Below are 18,244 nucleotides of genomic sequence, written 5' to 3'. Positions count from 1 at the left end.
TTGTCATTTCTCTTTACTGACTCTAATAATTTATGTTTCTTGCTCTGAGGATTAGAGAAAGATAAAGAACAAAACATGTTTTCAGAAAAAGACAGTAGCTCAAAGGACATTAAAAAAATGCTTTTTCAGAGTAAAAGAAAACGCTTGAAGTCTGGATTTTATAACCTGCTGTTCTGAAAGTGCTACCCACCTAATGCACACTTGGTCTCTGGACAGCACTAGCACAGTCTTCAGCAAGAAGTCTCCAAAATGCAGAGTTATGGACTGATGGTTCATGTTCTTAGGAACAGAGTTAAGACATCACCCTTGCCAAAGCAGCAATAATAAATGAGCATTAAAAGGCAATAAAGGTAATTATGGGACTTACTGAGAATCTCACAATCTGCAAGGAGGTAAAACACTACGAAAGCTACTTCACATAAAGAACACAAGTTTACATGCTGCAAACTCACTGAGCTACTGTAAAATTACTTTACATTAGAGGAGTTAAAGAGTATAGCAGTTATTCATGAAAGAATAAATTCTCCCATGTTTTCCTGGTGCTTGAGATATTTTTCTCTTTTGAGTCTCTTGGCTGACTCCTTATCTTTTATATACCACAACACAATCAGAGAGCAATAAATATTACAAACTTGATCTTGTCCAAACTGAAGCGAATGGAAAACTGCCCAGTTGAGCTCAAACGGTAGAGAAAATGAGTCCCCAAACTAGAGGTTAATAAAAATAACTGTGGTAACAAGCTTCATTGCTCCTTTCACTTTTGTTTTGCATGGCTTTACTTATTTGCTTTAGGGAGATAATGATGTGGGGGCATGTAAAAAGAGTATTTTGCTCACACACGTTAGATATGCAGATGCCGTTTCTGTCTATGGACTGGCCGTATCATAAGCAGTGTAAATTGCAAAATATCCTCAGTGGAGTTCCTGATTTCCAGGGATTAACTGGCCTGGAATTTTACTTCTAGCATTGAAAAAGACTTGATCTTTTCCCCTCAGTAGAAGGCCGGTCCACTGTTACCCTGAGAACACAAGCTCCAACCCAGACAAATAATAGAGAAGTTATTCAGCTGCTCTTGTCTTACCTGATGCCCATTGGAATAGTTCTCTTCAGAAAGCTGCTGTAATTGCTTCTAAATTTATTTCAAACTGCTGATTTATGCAAATCTTTTATAAAAGAGGAGTTTACCACATGAGAAACACTGGCTGAATTAAGGGAAGATTATGCGTTGGTACTGAGCAAGTTCTGTTGTCTTTTAGTGATAAAGGGGCCCTACTGAAGGCAGCAAATCCCAAAGTGCTTACAGCCTCCACGGAACTCTCATGGAAAGGGAGGCAAAGCCCATCCCTCAATGGCCACGTATTTTAGGGCAGATGAAGATCCAGTGGGTCAAATCAGGAGAGTAGAGGTAAAGCTGTATTTCCTCTTCTGAATTACCCTTCAAGTAAACAAACCTCAGCAGCCTGAGCAGCTCTTTCAAGGGTGACTGTGTCCCCCTCGTGCTCCCCAGGCCGCCTAAGCCACCTTGCCAGCGGCTGAGGGAGGCCCTGGCCCTTTCCTGGCCGCTCCTGGGTTCAGTTTTTGGAACACACCTGCCTTCTGTAGTAAAACTGGCTGACATCACTGCTACAATGCACTTTAAACATTGTCCAAGTCCCTTTTTAAAAGAGACGTCTCAGAAATACCTCATTCCAGCAAATTTTGTGAAAACGAGTCGCCAGGCAGAGCACTGAGCCCTTGTTAGCGCTGCCACGGAGGGGAAGGCTGAGGCAGCCGGAGGCAGAGCTCAGCAGAGGCAGAGGATGGATCCCCTGAGGGCGAGAGGGCAGAGCCCGCCCGGAATGGCAGAGAGCAGAGACCATCTGAGAGCCCCGCGGGCCACGGGGACGAGCTGAGGTACGGCGTAGGAAATGAGTCACAGGAACAAGACAGGCAACCGCGGCTTCCCCGGCTGCACCTGCGAACGGACTGGGGAGAGACCGGGAGAGACGCTGGGAGCGTCACGGCCAGGCTGGGGAGGGGCGGGCAGCGGGCACGGGGCGCTCCCGCCGAGCCCCAGAGCCCCGGGTTTCAGCCGTGGGCAAGAGTTCAGTGGCGCAGTCCCCTCCCCCAGCGGCGCCACCAGACTCCGGAAAGTTTTGCAGACCCGGCGCCGTCCCCAGCAGCAGGTGGCTCGGGCTGGGCTGGGCTGGGCAGAACCGCCCGGCCCCTCGCTCCGCCCGGCGGGCCTGAGCGGGGCGGGGCGGTGCTACAGCCGAGAGCCAGGTCCGGGTAGCAGCGCGGGCTGTCCGCCGGCACCATGGGCTGGGACGGGCTGTGGCTCAACCTGTCCGGCAGCGCCTGTGCGGCGGGCGGGCCCTTCCCCGCCGGCACCGCCGCGCTGCTGGCCGCGCTCATGGGGCTGCTGGTGCTGGCCACGGTGCTGGGCAATGCTCTGGTCATTCTGGCGTTCGTGGTGGACCGGAGCCTCCGCACGCAGGGAAACTTCTTCTTCCTGAACCTGGCCGTCGCCGACCTGCTAGTGGGTGAGTGCCGGGGCGCCGCGGGAAGGGGGCTGCGCTCCGCCCGTGTCACCGCCGAGCTCTGTCCGCAGGCGGCTTCTGCATCCCCCTCTACATCCCCTACGTGCTGACGGGCGAGTGGAGGCTCGGCAGGGGCTTGTGTAAGCTGTGGCTGGTGATGGACTACCTGGTGTGCACCGCCTCCGTCTTCAACATCGTCCTGATCAGCTTCGACAGGTTCATCTGCGTCACCAGAGCGGTAAGGGCTGAACAAGGGGTGCCAGCGGGGGCGGTAGCGGCTCCAGGGGATGCCCTTCCAGGCAGGGTGGTTTGCTTAGGTCGCCTGGCTTTCAACGGCCTTGACCCTCTCTCAAACAGCACATGAGACAGGGGTGATCGAGGAGCTCCCCTCAGTCCTGAAAATAGTTCTGGGAGTGATCGGCTTTGCCAGAAAATGCATTTCCTTCTCACTTTTACGCTGGGAAAGGTACTCTACTTTAGAAACAGGCAGAGGCTGTGTCTGCAGAGGGAACAAGGTGTACTTATTTCCTCCTCGAATAAGCTTTAAAAGTATTACCCAGCTGAACCAGATCTGCTCCCTCAGAACATGGCCGTGCCCCTGTTGGCAGCTGATAGCCCACGGCAGCCGAGCCACAGCCCAGCCGTGGCACAAGGCGGAGACCTCCTTGCAGTGGGTATCAAACTGTCAGGGGAATTCCATGTGTACAGCCGTGTCTGGGTCAAAAGTGGCAGATTATAAATTAACATCTTTCACAGGATGCAAATGCTATTTCGATGTAAGAGACACAGAAATAGCTCAAGCCATGCCTGCAGCATGCCAGTTATTAAGAAGGGAAGATTAGACTTTGCACTTCATTTTCACCTAGACCATAAGGCCTAAAAGTATTTTGGATGATGTCAAAATAACACATTTTACCTGTTAATAGGTTTCACACTTCTACACACACTTCCTGATTATGTTCCACCCACATTTTCTTAAAATGCGCATTTAGTTTCGTTGCTCATTGTATATCACAAACAGTACAAAGAGGCTGGAGAATCAATTCAGCAGTTTATATGCACCTTGGTGTTTTACCAACTTCTTTTCGAAGAGGGAGAAATGAACAGATTAATTCTTAAACAGTCAACACTCAGAATTCCTTTATTGTCTAGGTTCTGAATTAGCCATGAATTTTTCTTTCATAAACCAGTCTCTCATGACTATGCACATAGTATAAATATATAAACTAGATGGTTTCAGAAACAGAAACTGGTCATAATAAATGAAAAAAATCATCCACTTTAAAATACTTCAAATTAATCCCTCATGTAAAAATCCCTCCCCAAGCAAGAGTACAGAAAATGACTGTTGGGTTAGGGCAATATGAGAACATATGAACAGGAATATCTGAAGTTCCAAATTATTCTCCATCTCAATGAATATAGTAACTTCCTCCAAGACTGCTCCTGAAATCACTTGTATTTTTGTTAAGGACTCCAAAATCAGACCCAATTCAGACACACTCAGGTTTCCTCAGCTTTGTGGCTCCTCTGCCAGAACAGCACTGGCTGTGGAGATCAAGGCCCACAGATGGGGGCAGTAAATACGAATCCTGTACAGAATTTCAGGCTGAGGATTTCATATTCCAAACACTGTGCGACAACACTGCGGAGATGTGAAGGGTGAATTCCAAGCCACTGCTTGAGTCCAGTACCCCAGGGAATCAGAACAGAGAAGTAGGAGATCATGACTAAGATTCTGATGAATGCTGTTGCTCATATGGCTTACTGACTCAGTATTACTGACACACTTACTGTTTTTGCACCTTAGCTTCTCTATTTTCCAAATAATGGAAATCAGTTATTCTTCTGTAAAGTACTTTGCAGACCACAACTCCATCTATACACCTTAACTGCAAATAGCAATACTGCAAGTACTTCATGAAAGAATGAAATTAAGTATATCAAACAGAAAAAGATATTGTATATTAAAATTTTTTTGTGTGATTTTCGCATTAAGAAAAAAAGTCTCTCTACAAAGTAGAAAGCAAAAAGCTTGCATGATGTTCTGTGAATTCAAACTGTTTTACGTATTTCAAATGATTTAAAAAGTCCAAATAAAGGGTCACTTTTCCAACCATCCTGTAAACAGGTATCACAGGTAATGCAATTAAATATGAAGCAACTGGTGACAACCAATTCTAGGAAGAGCAGTGGTTATTTGCTTTGAAGGAGACTTGGTTTGCTAGCTTTTAAGATCTGAGCACCATTCTCAGAACTTACTCAGTCACCTTGATAAGGTTTCTTGGAAGGCATATTTCAGAAATAACTTTTCTGTGCTACCAGTAAGCTTGGTACAACCCTCATCCCAAAACCAGTCTCTCACCAACCCTCACAAGTGACTGAGGGCCATGTTCCAAAGCAGCCACATAACTTTCTGAGATGCGTGTAATGTATGTGACTTTTGTCCCTCAGGTCAGCTACAGGGCTCAGCAAGGGATGACCAGAAATGCAGGACTGAAGATGATGACTGTATGGATTGCTGCTTTTCTCCTCTATGGGCCAGCCATTCTCAGCTGGGAGCACATTGCACAAAAGAGCATCCTCCCTGAGGGAGAATGTCATGCAGAATTCTTCTACAACTGGTATTTCCTAATGATTGCCTCTACTATTGAATTCTTTACACCTTTCATCACTGTTATGTACTTTAACTTAAGCATTTACCTCAACATCAGGAAACGCACATTGCTCAGAAATGAAAACCTCTCACCTGCTCAAGAGGACTGTGAAATGCATTTCCAGGGGGGAAAAAGGGAGCACACTATATTTTTTGTAAAGCCAGCTAACAGAGACAAACACGAGAAGAGAGCAAGCAGCCTTCTTCCCCCAAGAAACGCTCCAAGGCTTCAGGCCACAGCTGAGCTTGGCAATCAGCCATCAAATCTGAATGTCAGTCATGACCTTCCACCCCTCCAGGTGGATGTAAATACCAGGCATCCCACAAAAGGCTTCTTCAAAGCAACAGAAAGCCTTTGCCACCCCAGCAGCAAAGTGGACACTGCTAACACTATGGCAAACAGATTTAGACTTTCCCGGGATAGAAGAGTAGCAAAGTCTTTAGCTGTTATTGTCTGTGTGTTTGGGTTGTGCTGGGCTCCATACACACTCCTGATGATCATCAGGGCAGCCTGCCATGGGCACTGTGTGCACTATTCCCTCTATGAGATCTCATTCTGGCTTCTGTGGGTGAACTCGGCCATTAACCCTATTCTCTACCCACTGTGTCACATGAGCTTTAGGAAAGCCTTTATAAAACTCCTGTGTCCACGAAAGGCCAAAATTCATCCTGACATTTTGATGTGAAAAGTAGGCAGGCTGAAAAGTAGTACATTTTGTATTTTGGTGGGAGCACCAAAAAGCAAGTATTGCAATACCTGCAAATGTTTATGGAATACTGGTAAGTAGGCACAAATGTAGATATTTATGAATATGTAAAAATACAGTCATCCACATAGCTGGAAAAATCACAGCAATTAAAAGAAAGGTCATTTCTTAAAGCTCTTTGGGAAAAATAACACCAACAGTATATTTTCTGGTAATGGGGCACTAGTGTTGAAGTGCTAAAAACAAAACATAACTTTCATTGCTAATAATTAGAGTTCAGGCTCTGTCACTTTTAATAACTGTAAATATTACTGGGATTTCATAAAGCATTAATCTTGGATCTGCTACATCTTATCCCAAACCCACTCTAAGACACCAAGAGTCTCAGTTGTTAAGTCTAGGATGCTTTCCCCTCCCCACTTAGTGGCAAGCCAGACAAGACATGACCAATGAAAAAAAGTAAATACAGGAAAAGCATGAGACAGGAGGCAGCACAACAGTGATGTTACCAGAAAAGCTAAGCAGCTGTAGCAGGTAAGGGAGAACTGATTTGAGTGAAAAAGGTGATGGAGACAAAAGAGAGTGGAATATTTAGTTGAAAAAAAGTCCAGGAACAGAAGTATAAAAGGGTTTTGAGCTTTGTAATAGGAGATACAAGAACTGGTAACTTATCCACTGGAAGAGTTTCACTAGGCATTAGCACTGACTTCCTGCCCCCCACCAGGATCCTGCATGGGCAGGAATTTACTGAAGTCAAAACTCTACTCCTTACAGGGCTGAAGGTATTACTCAATGTTTTGCTGTACAGATAGAGTAAGCCTAAGTAGTGTATGAGACCCATGACAGAGCTTTAGGTAAACTTCCAGGAATTTTTAAAACATTTACAGTTGGACTTTTACTACTTCCGGCTAGATTTAAAAAAAAAAAAAAAAAAAAAAAAAAGGTGTTGTTTTCCCCTGCCCCACCCATTGAATCTTTCCATCCAGCAAGTCGTTAGTGGTCAAGAAAGTATCACTTGAAGTGTTTAGCTATTTCCCAGGTTATGCATCATAACTGGCATGACTCAAAGTCTGTTACAATTTACAGCCTTGCTACTGCCCAAGAGTGTTTCTGCTATTGTGCTGTCCACAGGAGCAGCTCACATAAACTGATCCTGAGTTTGGAGTATATTTGTCCCACAAGGTGTCACATTGAGCATCACTAATGATACAAGTTTGTTCCACCATCACTAGCACTAACTACATAACCTAACAGACGCTTTCCTTTGCTGACAAGTGATAGTTACTGTACAGCTCTACTTGTCTATTGCCACAGTCAAAATGCATGGTAATACAATTGATCTTAAAGTTTACAGGCAGTATTTTGAAATTGTTTACTTTGTAAACTTTCAATAAAAGTAATTAAGAGCTGTGGAAGAGTCTTAACTGTGTAGCCCTAACAAGTGGGAGAGGGGGAAAAAGCACCAGTCTACAACATTTGGGTGACTGCAGCTGAAACTGCAAAACTTATTTCAAAGACACTTCCTAAGTTACAAGGACTGACACTGAGGACTAAACAAACATGGTTAGCAAATACTGTAAACCAGGAAGGCAGATCCCTACACTATGAACGTATCCACATGAACATCATCATCACATTCTCCTATGGATGTGCTATAACAAAACAGCTTAACAGTTCTACAAGGAACAGCATCAACAGATACAGAGGAACGTTAAGATTTTTGAATTAGCATTAATTATATCCCTGGGGAAGTAAAGCCTTTAAATTATCTCCCCATTCATTCCTCCTCCCCTCCAAACCAGACTATTCATTAGTATATTAATGATCTAATTGTTGTCTGCTCTGCAATTGTTTCCTAGGATTGTATTTGCCTTTTTCAGAAAACAGGTAGCACTAAACTATTGAACAATCCCACCAAAGTCAAATTTACTATCCAATCAAGCCAGGACACATTTTCAGAAAACAGTGGTCACTCAAAGAGTAATGCAATTCAATCAGTTATCTTTAGAACACCACATTCAGTAAAGGCAAACCAGACAGGTCAAAACTTTCAGCAGCTGGCATTAACCCATGGACTGGACCAGTTTCACAGGAGCTGCCACTGGCCACGCTCTACTGCTCAGTTTCCTACAGCATTGTCATTTCATTGGCACTCAACTCTCTGGCACACAATCCAGTAGGATTCTTCCTCACTCCAGGTACATCATAAAAGCATTCTGAAATGGGAGCACACATCACCTCAGCATCATGTGGAGAAGCACTGGGTTTGTATCACAAACTCCTACATTAGAAATGCCAGCAGCCACCCAGCTCGGCAGGGTTAACTATGCCTTGATTTTCTGTCCCTACAAAAGAAAAGTTCTTTTGCTTTTATCAGAAGGTTCAACATTAGCTTTGGGTTCAACAGTGGGCTCTGAAGAGACATGAAACAACAGGTGTTAATAGCAACTTTATTGTTTCACTGGTGCAAAATCATGATACTGAATAAACTTGTGTAATGCATTTTCCCCTAAATTTACAGTAACGAAGGTTATACATATCTATATAGATTGCAATTTCTCTATTTTTTTTATACTATTTGGAACAAAATTATCTTGATAAATATGCCCTGTGCACAGTACTGGCCCTCACTGAATGTCACAGAGCCTTAATATGCAAAATATAACTTCTGTTTTTGAACATGGTACTTTAAAACTCTCCAAACATGCATTAATATATTCTAGTTTTAGGGAAAAATATTACACTTAGTCTTAACTTGCATTAAAAGAAAAGCACAAGCAGAATTTGACATACAGTAATCCCAAAAATCTGATGCTCTGTAAGGATCGGACACAGTTTCAGCTGACAGTCACTGCCAGTTTAGAGCTCTAGTGCTACAGAAGCAACAGTGAATAGACAGGAGAGAAATCAGAACTGAAGAGCCCTACCATGTCACATGGATTTCAAAGAAAGTCTCAGCCATGCTAACTGATGAAACCTGTAGTTGCTGGTCCACCCTTTCAAATTTGTTAAGAGTACCCAACACAAGTGTTTGAAGTGCCAGACTGAACACATGAATGTTAACTTAACTTGACATTTCTGAAAGGCACAACCTAGGAACCTATCTTAAAAAAAACATATGGTATGTAAATGAAAACAGGTACAGTGAGTGTCTTTCTAAAGAACAAGACCTTCATAAATTGGCCCCTCAGATTCCGGTGATTCCCTCCTCAGACGCAAGTGCTCCAGTGTGTTGTGAAAGTGTTTGTTAATTTGTTCTGTTTCTTCAGTAGACTCAAGGTTTGGGAGATCTTCTCTGATCTTCTGTATAAGCTGATTCAAAACCTGAATTGTCACCTACAGAACATAAAACCAAAGTCATCAACACCACCTGTGTTGCACTAACAAGTGCATAGACATTAGTTTTATCTGACTTGTCTTCGAGCTATTTGTATTTGGACAGTCCTTCAAAATGCTGATAAGACTGTATGCAGACAAACTGCTGGTAACTGCCTCCTCTGGTTCCTCACAGGACCCTTCCAATTTCAGAGTTCTGTGGAAATTCACCCTCCCCAGAAAATGTGAAAAACTTGTCATTAGCCTGATAGCTTTGTAACTCTTACAACAGCATTTCTCTCCAGTGTATTCAATACAAATTTTAAAAGCTTCAAACAAATGGCATACACAATCAGATTGTATCTGCATTATCACAATCAGTATATGCACTGTAAGATAATTGTTTCTTACAGAAGTCAGTCAGGATGGTAATATCAGATTTAAAGTTCCTCTTAGAGAACAAGTCATGGCTGCCTACAGGCTGAAGTTCAGCACTACACAGAACACCATGGCACAAAATGCACTGCAGACCACCAGAGTATCCTGAGAGTATTTTTACATCTGCCAAGTGCTTTGAAATTCAAAGCTTTATTTTCATCTCCATCAGATACAGCATCTCCTATACTAGACCACTCCTATAGTAAGAAGCCAGTTGAGTTGTTGGAAAGTCAGAAAATTCCTCGAATTTCCTTAGGAATTCTCTCAGAACTACAGGGTATTCTTTCATGTCTGCTCTCAATCAATGACATCAGAGGAGACACTGATCTCTACTTGACCAAGCACGTTTTTCAGACTGTGTAATTTTCCTAGTTACCTGCTAACAGAAAATGGATCAGGTAACTATCTCAGATTATACACATGCAATTTAAGCTGAATACATGTGGTGTCATACCTATTTTGTGAAATTAAAGCTTACACCAACCTGGCATAGTCAGCAGTGACCACGAATACCTGTAAAGAATTTTCTTTCCCTTATGTACACATTAAGTTAGGTACCTCTAAAGTTAGACTCTTACTACTTTCTCATCTGAGTTCCAGTACATTTTAATCTAAAAATATTTCAGGTATACAAGTCTCACAATATTTAAGTTCATAACTAAACTGCAAACATTTTTCCCCCATGTAAGAAGAGCGAAATTTAATCCAACAGCTTTACTAGCACATCAAGACTTGACTCCTCTGTTATCACAAGAACTTGTGCATCTCATGAGAGACTACAGGGCAAGTTGAAGAGAATTTGTGGCATAGGTGTGAATGAAGAGTTTAAAGAAATGGTCCTTAAAAAAGATGCAACAGAGAATGGATTTCCACTCACCGCCTCATTCTCTTTTTCATAAAAATAGATGTATCTATTCAGAATTTCTATGAAAAGCTGGACTTGCAGAGAAGGGTCCATGCACTGATTTGCTATCTTCAGAGCCTTCTTTAGGCATTCCATCACTCTTTTTCCTCCGTGAAGCTAGAAGAAAAAACCCCAAAGTTACAAGAAATAAAAGAACCGTAGGGAGCTCCAGTATCTCACACAGAGCATTTCCTGGGGTCTGCCACAGAAACACAAAACTACACAAACTGCAAAGAGCAAGCTGTCACTGAAAGCCCACCCTGCCTGACTGCCACCAATATTAGATTTTGTTAAATCACACAGTAACTCAAACAGTTGTTGAAAGCCTTCAATTATGAGCTCAATCAACTCAATTTTGTAACATGTACTATAATGCATACTTGTTTCAAACACTGCTCTTTAAAATGACAACAGCTTATGTGGCAAGCCCTGAAAAACACACAGGATTTTTTGATCTTTACTTCAACAACTTGTATATTTAATTTGGAAGTTTAGTAGTTCACATGCAAACTACACTAATGTAATAAATACAAGCAAAGTGCAGCCCAGTCAACTAGCCTTTAACTAGCTGACACCCAAAAGCTTGCCTGGTACTTCCATCCTTAAGTTAGCGTTTTCTCCATTTTTTATTTATGCAGTTTACACTGCAGTGAGTTTTAGAGGTTTCACAAGTTTTCAAGTTATTAGAATAAATTCCAACCAAATCTACTTCACTGATGTACCTACTTTAGAAGTGTCTAAAGAAGAAAGGCAGAACTGTAACTGAGGCAGGATGTGTCCTACTGTTGTCACTTCATTCTTACCTCCTCTCCATTCTTGTCAGTGTTTCGGCCAGACCAGAACAGATGGGCACAAGTGCTCACAGCTCTGCACTGGTCTGGCTTCTTCAGGAGTTTGGAGGCTGCCAGTGCACACTGAGTCCTCAAAGGCTCGTGGTTCTCCTCACTGAAGCACTTCATCCTCTCAAATGTCCCAATTATCAAGGTGATTGCAGCCAGCTGTGCTTTTGAGTCACTGATTTCATCTTCATACAGAGAGAAGGCCTAGATAATAGAGAGAGCAAGACTCAATCAGAACACATCAGAAAAACAAAAAATCACACCTGCTACTAACACAGCAGAAAACTATCCCATTTTACATTTGTTAAAAGCTTCAGGCAGGAAAAAAGATCTTTCATTTAGAGTGTCAAAATCAAGTTAAACCCACAGACCAGAAATAAGTCTTAAAAGAAATAGTATTCAAGTGGTCATAGCAAACAAGTGTGATCCCACATATAATCTGAAGATTGGATTCTTCCTCATTTCAAGCACCTGTTCAAACACAGAACTTCAGCAGCAGAAATAGTCCTTGAAGATTTGGTTCTTTGAAACACACGAAACAGCAGAGCAGAAGTTGGTGAGTAGGCAAGAAAAGCACTTGCACTGCTGCTACATGGATGAAGAATCTTCAGAGAATAGAAAAGCTTGAACCATATCTCTAATGGAAAGTACATAATTGCCATGCTGCTCTCATCATCAGAACTGTGCTACAACAGCACCTGATACAACACAGTGAGAACACTGAGCTTATCAGCAACTCTGTTTAAAAACATGCATTTAGTAGCAATATTAGAGGAAAGGTTAGGACAAAGCTTACAACACGGATAAAATGAAATACATTGGTTCTTTATCTGATGGGTAGGAGGAAAAGGTTGTTGCAACAAGTAAGGCTTAAGACCAAGTTAAAAATTCAAGTAGATTTTCAGAGTGGTTTATAATAACAAGGATTCTAATTGGGAAAGCCCAGCATAGCAGTTGTGAACACTGCAAATTTTAAAAAACTTCCGAAGAGTGCTTGTGGTCAGGGCAATACCAGCTGGATATCAGGTGCTGGAGACAGAAGCAGTGAAAGAGCATTTTATGCTGAGAAAACTACACTCCTCCAGTGAGCCAACTACACGAGCAGGAGGCAGCGTTGCAACATACCACATGTTGTCAGACTGAGTATTCAGATCAGTAGCAATGGAGCTTAATTCCACAGCAGCCTGGGAAGCAAGAATGAAATGAGGAGTTTCTACCTAGTAGCATTGGCTGTCCATCACTTCTGGTGCTTTAATCACACCGGATGGTTCAGTGTTCAGCAAACCTACCCAGGTCAACTTAAAGGCAGCAAAGGACACCAACTCCAACAGCTGAACACTCACCTGGGACATGAACTCATAGGCCACAGTTTCATGATTCTCAAAGCCAATCTCTCCCGCAGCCAGTGCTCCCTGCAGGAAGAGTCGGAGAGGCAGCTCTGCCAGTTCTGCTTTGATCAGAGCACTGATGGTCTGATGAGCAAATGAGAAGATCTTCTGGCACTTCTTTTCCCATTTGTCATCCTAGACGAGAAAAACAAGTAAGACCTTGAACAAAAGTATTGCTACAAGGAAAAGGGAATCTGAACTGTACTAAGATCTGTTAAGTGCTCCAGTCTGTTGCCCTCTGATGCCACTGCAGTGCCCAGCAGCACAGTGTTGGCTTCAGTGGGTCTGCACAAAGTATTTATTTGACTTACAAAAATTTCACATCCATTTCTCCTACCAGCTCATAGGAGCCTTCCTCAGAAGCCTACACTGAACTGCAGTTAGGACAGCTGTGCTTAGCACATAACTAAGCAAAAGCCTAATGAGCCAAAGGGAGAAAAATTCTGTTCAGTTTAGAGCAATCAGAAGTGGAAGAGAATTTTAAAACCTTCATTTTGAAGAGTATTTTAACAAACAGCATTTAAACTTATTTCCCCACAATAATGGAAATATATATTTAAGGTAACTATCTCAATCAGAAAGCATTAAAGAGCCAAAATGGATCAGTCATTATTTTAACATACACTTTTACTACTACTGTGTAAGTTCAAAGTAAGTGCTTTTCTTTTGTAGGTTTAGAAACATTAAAATACTGTAGCTACAATTTAGAAATCGATGAATTTCAATAGCCAGATTTAAATCACTTTCATGCCATCAGTTCTGGTCTCCAGTAAAGGCACATAATCAGTCACCTCAATGAATAAACAAAACTAGCTGATTTCTGCTTCATCACTTCTCAAGTGCTACAGTAACTGTCCTGGGGTGATGTTATGAAGCCGCTTTATTCCTTAACCACCCGCTCAATGCCCAAGGACGCTGTGCCCTTAAGATGGACCCGGGGGGCGGGGCTGGAGCCACGGGGCAAGTGCGGGTCGGTTCAATGGCTCAGCCCAAGGCTCGGGGCTCCGGCGACTCGGGAGGGAGTGTGCCGGGAGCGCTCCGCTGCTTTTTGGGTTTCTTCTGTGTTCCACTAGCTGGAAAAAGGTTCTGTTGGTTTTTTCCTTGGTCTTTTCCTTTCCCTCCCCCCTTGCCTCACTGCCTCTCTTCCTTCCTCGTGGGTCTGGGGGGCCTGCGGGGTGGCCCAGCTGGTCCAAGCCCGTGTGTCTGTTCCCTCTCTGGCAATTTGTTGTATTTTGAGGTTTGATTTTTTTTTTTCCCCCTGTTCTACCCTGTTTCGTTTTGTGTTAATAAACAGTGTTTTTTCCACTTTCACTTGCTGTGACCCATTTATCTCATTGGTGGAGATGGAGAGGCCCTTCTCCCTTTGGAGGAGGTGCTCATTCCAAAGCACTTCCTCCTAAAATTTTGTCTCCAAAACCCGAGACAGTAATTTACTATGACTTGATAAAAATCTTCATTAAATTAGAAAGCATTCAAACCTCAAGCAAAAATCTGCCTTGAGAAAAAAAACCCCAAAACCAAAACTTGCCTTCTGTATCAAGTCTGAGCATACTTATGTAGCCAGACAAAATGCATTTTTAAGAAAATAAAGCCAAGCAAGCATACAAGAGCAAGCTAGAGGGGAACTTACCACTTTGGAGTTCTCTTTGTAGCGAAAAGCGAGCTGGTAGGCAGCAAAAACCAAGGGTGGCAGTGTGAAACGAATGCGCTGGTTCCCCCCTGCCCCGAAGTGCTTCCGGGCAGTGTTGAGGATCTAGAACAGAAGCACTGTGAGCTCAGAGAGTTCTTCACAGAAACAAGCACTCAAGTGAACCTCAGTGCCCAACTCTACATGTATTTTTAGATTAGATGTAGAATTCATGTAAATAACCTGAATTTACAGAAGCCTGTAATCACCCATTATACACTGCGCTAGCCACACTGGCTAATATACTTGGACTAGGGTGTTTGAATTTACATCTCATATCTCTTCCATATAGCATACATAATTTAAAGTGAGATACTGTGAAAATCCCATAGCCTTGGATTTTTTCCTGCTGCTGCTGTATTGTAGAAAAATTTGATGCGAGCATTTGTGATGCTGAGGGAGCTATTAAGCATTTTTACTTGGAGGTGTTAAGTAGCTCACAGAATTGTACCCAAAAGATAATGTGACAAGTCCTTTGATGGCATTTAAAGGTGGTCAATCTGATTAAAGCAAAGCACTGCTAGATGAGAAAGACAGACTGACATTCAAAATCTTTGCAGAAACAGCTTCAACATCTCTAGCTATGTAAAGTCTTTTGGGGTAGAAACATCAATTTCCTTGGTGCCAGCATTCCTTTGAGGGAAGCTTTGCTCTCTGTAAGAAAAAAAAAAAAAGCCCACCAAAAAAACCTTCCTGCTTTACTCCAGCAATATTCAGGAACAATGCAGGCAGTGACCACAAGGTCCTGAAACACAACTGTCTCCAATTCCTGTAAAGCTATGCTTCTCCCCATTACACAAGTTTTATTACACTTCAAGCAAGACTTTTTTATACCAGACCTTAAAGCCAAGCTAGATCAGTGCTAGTTGTCTTATGCATAGCTTGCACTTTATTCTCTTGCTCTATTCTCACTGTTTATACAGTGTGATGCTGCTGCAGCTTCAGGAAAGAGTCAATTTTATTTCAGGCACTAACTGTAACTTCACAGTAGTCCCTAAAGCAGGTCTGACTTGAGCTAACTGTGCCATTTGCAGCAGCATCCAACTTCAGCACAGCTCCTGCGAGCTTCTCCAGTGGACTTGGCACAGACAGAACCCAGCCTTCTACCCTAACACACTTCTCAAGATAGGGAGGTAATTTAAACTTGAAATAAACTACCAGATACAGCAGATTAACAACAGAGACCTACATAAAGCTGCCATAGGTCAACTCAAACCATTACAAGTACCATAATGCAGAAGTTTCAAGGACATGACAAATCTACTGTTAGAGACAGACCAAACAGAAAGGAAAAGCATTTGGAACCAAGCAGCAGGACACTACATGCTGTATGAAGACCCCATCCTTACAGAAATTTAAATCCCTGAGGCCAAACACACTAGGCTGTATTTTCTGCGGGTTTTGCATTCTCTTGGTATTAAAATACACAAATAGCAGAGTACACCAAATAGCACTTGCTGTATTTTCAATAGAGGGTTATATGAAGTTGTCAGGACATTAAAAGTTCCACAAACTAATTCAGATAGTTGCCACCTCATGGGATGGAAACTTTAAATCAACAAATCCTTAAGTCCTCACCTGCTTTTTCTAAATAAACAAGGTATCATCCTACCATTAGAGGTGTCATACATAATGTTCTCTACCGAGTTTGTAGTGCCAGAGCAGCAACACCCCAGCTCCCAGTTTCACTCAAGTCTTGTATAGTCAATAATGCAAGAACTGTGACAGTTCAGAGAGCACAGACATTGAGAAGCAGCAGTCACCAACCAGGTACTGTTGGTCAGGGTCATCAGAACGCAGGAGATGAATAAATCTTCCCACAAGACTCTGCTCATCAGCAAAGTCCTCAGGGTCAGGATCTTCAGTAGGCTGATCTGGTTGATCCTGGATCAGGGTGGATACCAAATTCATGATGGCATCAACCTGTTAAAGGCAATATAAGTTCTGTTTAGACTACAGCAGTCCGTAAGCATAAATTGACAGCAGTTGGGAACATCTTTACAGCCACTTTACACTTTATGTGCCTTATACCCTGAAGCAGGGTCCCCCTTAGCACAAGTGGGAAAGGGCAGCACAGCAGTGCAGAGGAAATTCAGATTCCAAAGGCTGTGCAGCCTTCTTTAGGTAATAGATCCAGTTTTAAAGGGATTCAGGATCTTTGTTCACACCTAACAGATTACTGTCTAGGCTGAGGTGTGGTAAATCAGCAGTAACCTCCAGGATGAGGTTAGGTGCAAAGGCATTTAGGAACACAGGAGGAACAATCACCAAGTGGGATAAAGCCTGTGCCAGGGGAGGCAGGAGCATGCAGGCTAGGAAACAAAGCATGCACTGCATGAAGTCACTCAGTGTGCGTTTTCAGGTCTTTGAACAGTCATTTCAGTGAAGTGATATCAGAAATTAAACATATTCAAATGACAGAAGAATTATCATCTGCTTGTGAACAACACAAACTTAATTTTGAGCCAATTTCCACCCCCTTGGTCACTCACCTGTCAATTAAAGCAATAATTATATTTTTCACATTCACATATAAGTTAACTTATATCATACCTGTTCTTGGGACACAATTTCTGTGTTATAATCCAATACGTTGCTAAGCACATAACAACTCATGCTCTTCCTGGACTCATAATCAAAGTATTCAAAGAGCGGGTGAAAATGTTTTAGTTTCAGAACTGTCAGGATGTTGTTGTAAGTATCAACAGGGATTTTCAAAAGTCTAGTCAGCTCCTTTGAAACAGCACTGCTTGTTGCAATACTAAAAGAAAATATATGCAAAAACCCACAATTAATCAATAGTTCACACATGTAGACAGGTTTAAAGTCTGCTTCAGAATATCAATTCTGAGGTATACAACAACAACTAAGCAACCTGCTGCTAGGGAGAAAGGAAACAAGTATCAAAACAAGTCAGATCTTGCTCTTTGGGACATACAGTGACAAATGCATGTTTTAAGTTGCTGCCAGCAGAAGAAGAGACTGTGGCTGCAAATGCAGCAATAGCAGAACTCTAGTGTGCTGGAAGGGATGCCTACACAATGCACACACATTGTGTGGCTGTACAGCACAACTTATGCACAGGGAAACAAGTCGTGGTTAGTCAGGAGTTTATCAGGACTGCTGCAGCTCGGTCCAAAAGCAGTGACCTTACACATCCAGAGCATGGCTCTGCTATCTTACCAAACATGGTGAAATGCAGAAGGCCTGATTTTAGGGTATTAATTGCCATGCCGAAGAAAATGCAAGAGACACTTACTGTTCCAGATTAAGTTTGTTGAATATTTCCACAGTAGTCTCCAACACCTTGTCAACATAGTCCACTCGATCTGGGTAGCATTTCATAGCCAGGTTAATGAGAGAAACTTGCAAAGACACCACATCCTCTGAGGGCATATCCTGCCGAGACTGAAATTTAAGACAGCATGAAGTTGTTACTAAAGCACAGGACTTGGCAAAAAAACACCCTCAAAACTGCATGCAGGGATACTAAACATACCTGTATAACAGTAGCAACCTGCTGTGAAAAGATGTCAAACAGTTTGATATCTGCTGGGATACCAGGTCCATCTTCACGATGTGCAAATAAAGCTAACCTGGTGACAGAGCAAGGAAAGTAGCTGGGTCAGGATAGCTTTTCTATTCCTCAAATACAGACCAGAAAGAGGTACTGGTAGAAAAAGCAAGTCCTTTAGGTATATTTGGAAGCTCTATTACAAGCAAAAAGAAAATTAATGGAAGTCAGAAGCCTTATGAGCAACTGAGCCTGGTAACTATCGGTCCTGGAAAAG

General features: G+C 42.6%; 2 protein-coding genes across 6 annotated transcripts in view; one reads left to right on the top strand and one right to left on the bottom strand.

The window, feature by feature from the left end:
- The first annotated feature begins 2,148 nt into the window (after positions 1-2,148).
- On the top strand, positions 2,149-7,294 carry LOC121664327 (histamine H3 receptor-like). The gene is made up of 3 exons (XM_042027575.1): positions 2,149-2,522; positions 2,591-2,757; positions 4,974-7,294. The coding sequence occupies exons 1-3, from the start codon at positions 2,297-2,299 to the stop codon at positions 5,859-5,861; spliced, it is 1,281 nt and encodes a 426-aa protein (XP_041883509.1). The 5' UTR covers positions 2,149-2,296; the 3' UTR covers positions 5,862-7,294.
- The window catches only part of VPS35 (VPS35 retromer complex component), a 27,297-nt gene continuing 15,875 nt past the window's right edge, over positions 6,823-18,244 (bottom strand). For all 5 annotated transcript variants that reach the window (XM_042027569.1, XM_042027570.1, XM_042027574.1 and 2 more), the window contains exons 9-17: positions 17,953-18,049; positions 17,713-17,861; positions 17,007-17,214; positions 16,221-16,376; positions 14,397-14,519; positions 12,722-12,901; positions 11,343-11,582; positions 10,513-10,656; positions 6,823-9,218 (exon numbers count right to left, since the gene is read on the bottom strand). In XM_042027569.1, coding sequence (XP_041883503.1) covers positions 9,039-9,218; positions 10,513-10,656; positions 11,343-11,582; positions 12,722-12,901; positions 14,397-14,519; positions 16,221-16,376; positions 17,007-17,214; positions 17,713-17,861; positions 17,953-18,049 — 1,477 coding nt within the window. In that variant the 3' untranslated portion in view covers positions 6,823-9,038. The remainder of the gene's footprint in view (positions 9,219-10,512; positions 10,657-11,342; positions 11,583-12,721; positions 12,902-14,396; positions 14,520-16,220; positions 16,377-17,006; positions 17,215-17,712; positions 17,862-17,952; positions 18,050-18,244) is intronic.

Source organism: Corvus kubaryi, unplaced genomic scaffold, assembly GCF_017639235.1.
Source record: "Corvus kubaryi isolate FWS band 111438036 unplaced genomic scaffold, C.kubaryi_AGA036_p1.0 37300, whole genome shotgun sequence".
Taxonomy (NCBI): domain Eukaryota; kingdom Metazoa; phylum Chordata; class Aves; order Passeriformes; family Corvidae; genus Corvus; species Corvus kubaryi.
The sequence above is the reverse complement of the archived record's forward strand: the minus strand, read 5'-3'. Positions and strand labels throughout refer to the sequence as shown.